General features: G+C 40.3%; 1 protein-coding gene across 1 annotated transcript; it reads right to left on the bottom strand.

Moving 5' to 3' along the window:
• Nucleotides 1-3,807: 3,807 nt before the first annotated feature.
• LOC147883867 (uncharacterized) lies at nucleotides 3,808-4,624 on the bottom strand. The gene is made up of 3 exons (XM_087398108.1): nucleotides 4,464-4,624; nucleotides 4,254-4,300; nucleotides 3,808-4,134 (listed from the first exon to the last, which is right to left on the bottom strand). Exons 1-3 carry the CDS (start codon nucleotides 4,606-4,608, stop codon nucleotides 3,955-3,957), a joined length of 372 nt encoding a protein of 123 aa, XP_087254234.1. The 5' UTR covers nucleotides 4,609-4,624; the 3' UTR covers nucleotides 3,808-3,954.
• Nucleotides 4,625-4,832: the final 208 nt, after the last annotated feature.

The following is a 4,832-nucleotide window of genomic DNA, read 5'->3' as shown; positions in this document are numbered from 1 at the left end:
ACTTCTGTGATTCCTTGCCTCAAGGAATGAGTTAATACATATTCTTTTTAGTAGATTGTAATATAAATAATATAATGGAAAGTGGTCCAGGAGTCCCTGCACATTGTTAAGACAATGTAAACTCTATTCACTATATATATTACAAGCTAAAGAAGGCACTCTATGGTCTCAAGCAAGCCCCATGGGCTTGGTATAGCAAGATTGACACTTACATTAGACAAGAAGGCTTCAAGAGAAGTGACCTTGATCATGGGGTGTATGTGAAGAGAAATATAGATGCTCTCACAATCATTGCACTCTATGTGGATGAACTCATTATAGCAAGTAGCAACAATAAGCTAATCAAGAAGTCAAGGTCAATCTTCGTAGACAATTTGAAATGCATGACTTGGGATTCTTGTATTATATTTTGGGTGCTGAGATATCACAAATAGAGAAAGGCATATTTCTCAACCAAATAAGGTATATTGACTCTATGTTGGAGTATTTGGGATGTTGGATGCCATAATCTAAGTACACCTATTGAGAACATGCACAACATGCTAAAGTTATAGAGTGTAGAATTTTCATATCCTCCACTTTACCGATAATCGCTGGTAAGCTCATGGTGGATGACATTGATATAGCCTGATATTTGCTATGCAATAGGGTTGTTTGGTAAGCTCATGGTGGGTGACATTGATATAGCCTAATATTTGCTATGGAATAGGGTTGTTGAGCTAGTTCATAACAAAGCCATGTGTCCACCAATGGAATGGGGTGAAGCAAATTTATATATACCTGAGGGGATAGCCAATCGTAGGCTAACGTATTTGAAAGAGAGTGCATTTGCAAAACCCAAGCTTGAGGGATTTTGTGATGTAGATTGGGGAGGATGTCCCTAGCACAAGTCTATTTCAAGATACACATTTATGCTAAATACTCATTGTGTATCTTGGTCTATCAAGAATCTCACCACCATCTCGCTACCATGGCATTATCTATAGCAGAGGCTCAGTACATATCTTACACGATGTGTATGTGAAGCAATATGGCTTTGAAGGATCTTGGAGGATCTTGGTGCAGAGATGGTCACCTACCATGAAGAACCTCCGAGCTGCTTGGACCCCAGTTTGCATGACTCAATGGGAGGCCTTGGCCTCTTCAAAGGAAGGGGTGTAGGAAAGGTCCAAAGAAAGGCCATCTGACACATCTTGGGGGAAGTGGGTTGAAGCAGGTGACTGTGCTAGACAATGGTGGTGAGGAAGCCAGCTGATGCGATCTTGTAATTTGCCTTGTGTAAAGCTTCATGATTCATGAACAGTTTGCACTTCTTTGTAAAATCAACAGTCGATGTGCTTGTGCCATGGAACAGTGAGCTACAAGCTGGTGTGACAATTCAACTAAATAGCAATGGAGTCCTAATGCCATATTGAGCATTCTCGTTAGATATATTAGATGCACGTGGTGAAAGACCTTCAGACTTGACGTTTGCCATGGTGGCCAACAAAACTAGAGTGAACCAGTATTGGAATCGATATTGGAATCGACAGCAATTTTGGTCCAAAAGTTCCAGTGGGCTTTGTGAACATTTGACCTAGCTGGATGCCTACGAAAGGCCATTCAGGGGATGGGAAACCGTGACGGAGGAAAGGGGAGGAGGTCCGGGGAGTAGAGGGAGAGTCGTGCTATGGCAGATAGCAATGACAGAGGTGAGGGCATTCAAGCGAAGCTCGCTCAAATCTACTAAGAACTGCCAGAATTGAGTGCAAAATCAATGTCAAAATTGGAAATGGGAAATTAACGATAGCCATTCCCTAAATTGCTAGAATTCTCTCTGCAATTGATATTCTTGCAGCAAAAGACATTGACACCACCAATCATAAATTCTAAATTTTTCAAAAAGAAAACCTGAATTTTCCCTTCCTCATCCCTTTACTAAAGCCTTCCCTTCAGGGTAGGCTAAAAACTTTGTAGAAGGAAGAAAAGATTGAAGACCAAAGGAATTCAGAGGCCGTAGACCACATTATAGATCTAGGAATTTTAGAGACCGAAGAAGTAGTCACAGAATATAAACACAAAAACTGCAACATTAATATCAGCAAAAATAGAATCCAAAGAACCCTAATCCAACTGTCGGATAAAAAATTAAAACACCATGGTGCATAATTAAAAAATATAATTCAATTGTAAATTTTCTAGTGAAAATCTTAATGTACACCTTAAATGCAAGAAATTAAAGGTCGATAATAACAACGTGAATGGCAATGAGGTCTAGAGTTGGCATGATGGAAAGCATACTCGTCATCAATATGCATGTGCATGGAAAGATGGAGTGATGGTGGACGAATTGCCACTACTTAAGCTAAATAATTAACAAGACAAATCACCACTACTAATAATTAACAAGAAGAGTTATTTTCCATAACTCCAAGCTTTAAAGCCATCACAAATTACAATTCTAATGATGTAAAAGCCATCCTACATCTCATACCTTCTCAAACATCCAACAAAAGAGTGCTCGACCATTCCATCAAGGGTCAAACATGGCCAATAGACCTCATATGAGAAGGGGGTCACAAAGAGGAGCATCATCATTTATAGCGAAGAAATTAAAGATGAAATCCATGGAAGGCACTACTAAAAATGGTCATCCATCCATCAATGGAGAAAGACTTAAGGACACTACTAAAATGGTCATTCACCCACAAATGGAGAAAGATTGGACGAAGAAGACAAATCAATGACTAATGTAAAGAAAATTGATGGAATTTAAGAACTTATCATGGCCATTGGTGTTCGACATGTAGATAATGAAGAAAGTAATAGGAAGCTACGATTGGACTAAGAAGACAAACTGGTGACTAATGCAAAGAAAATTGATGGAATTTAAGAACTTATCATGGCTGTAGGTGTTCGACATGTAGATAATGAAGAAAGTAGTAGGAAGCTATGATGGTGATATGGGGCAAAAGGATCACTATGAATGAGAAGGTGGAAGATGTGTTTAGCCTACCAAAGGCTAAGGAGGAAAATAAAGAGTCCAACAATATATATTGTGACAAACAATTTCTAGAAGGAGGATGGCTACAAGGACAAGGCAACATTACTAGCAAACAATTGTAATGGATAAACGAATGATGTTGCTCGACACCATGGGAAAAAGAGCTCATGGAATTTGAAACAAATGAAGTGTATGTGCTACTTGTTTCTCGTTTGAACACACACACACACATAAAGAAAGGGTGGGCATAGCCTTGGCAACGGTAGCTTCACCTATGAACAACCCTAAGGGATATGAACTGTATTTCGAGAATAAGGATTATGGATAGAGCATCAATACAATTTAAAACAAGGTGGTCTAACGAAGATATATAAAAATTTGGGGGAAAAAAAAACTTGCCAAATTGGTGGATTCCTTACGTGACTTGCTTCCAAAATGAAACATGGGCGTTCAAATCCTTATCCCAGTTGTAGGTAAAAATTAGCATAGATCATAAATGCCAAAAAATCCACCCTAAAGCCGAGGCAAAAGTTAGTCTCTGCCTAATTAACTTTTAGGCCTTTTTTTGTCTTGATCGCGAAAGTATCCAAAGCCAAAAACATTAACTGAGAGCATCGATTTATATATTGAGCCACTATGCGGCCCCCTATTATTGAGATTTAAGCAGGAGCACAGACAATTTATTAGTACCACTGTTCACAGAAAACTGGTAAACTATGTACCATGAAATTGCAAATGTTCACTTCTATCCGGTAAATTTATTTATTGCAACCTAAAACTTTTCATGTTTTAGTTATATGTTGCCGTTAAAACTTCAAAAGTTCTAGGAAAAACCTGAGAAATTCTACAAACTTGAAGCTTCTCTTGTGACCACTTGGGCAATTGTTTCGGATGCCAGGTTGAAGAAGGCCAGTCACAGTTTATGTGCTAGTCACCTGCGCGATGATGCATCGAAACAGCTGCTTTTCTCTTCATCCATGCCGTGAATGATGATGCGCCGGAGCAGGGCTTGGAGGTTGGAAAAACAATTTGTAGGAAGGCACTGAATGGTGACGTGCGATCGTCCTTGTAGGGGGCGACTCCCCGGTAGGACTGTAGTCTTTAGAGAGCAGATTTAGTTTAATATGGAGAGTTTCGTCGGCACTGCGAATCTGTCTCCACAGAAGAAGCTGAGAGACAGTCAGTTTCCAATCGCCTCCTGGAAGAAAATAGAAATGTAGAAGAGGGATCGCTTTGCTTCGAACTACGAAGGTGGAGAAAGATCGCTCACTTTTTTGGGTGAATCGATGCCGTGCTGTCCTTGCAGCGACGAGATGCCTGAACGACAACAGGAAACGATCTCTTGAAGTGCCAATGAGCAGGTAAATAAATGAATAAAGTCTTCACTCGGGGTGATTTACAGACGAAACAGGGACTCTATCCAAGCTCCCTAGCTTTCCTCCCGGGTTGGAAGCTTGAGACCAAGGCTATCGATTCTTACCTGATGGAAGTTCAGCAGAAGAAGCATAAACGGTGGCAACTGCAAGGAAGCTGGCAATCACGACAAAGAATCTGCACATGTTGAGCATTCTACGAAGCAGAAGAACGTAAGACGATTGTGAGAACATTGTGAACGAAGAACACATGAGATGAGGCGCCCTGTGTGAAGGTAAGGAGTTGCTCCATTCTAGCTCTCTTAAGACATGACATCTCACAGTCTTGAATTTCCTCCTGAGCTTCCACAGTAACTCCTGCCGAGTAGTAAGTACCATTACCCATTCCTCCGAAGTTCCTAGCCTTTGGCCACACGTTGCCACCTTTTTTCTCTCTTTTAAACAATAAAAATACTAGAAGGCTCCACAGTTTGGCT

This window comes from Dipteris shenzhenensis, chromosome 27 (assembly GCF_047967505.1).
Source record: "Dipteris shenzhenensis isolate YYH24624 ecotype China chromosome 27, Dip_SZ_1.0, whole genome shotgun sequence".
Classification (NCBI taxonomy): Eukaryota; Viridiplantae; Streptophyta; class Polypodiopsida; order Gleicheniales; family Dipteridaceae; genus Dipteris; species Dipteris shenzhenensis.
This window is presented reverse-complemented; position numbering and strand designations above follow the sequence as displayed.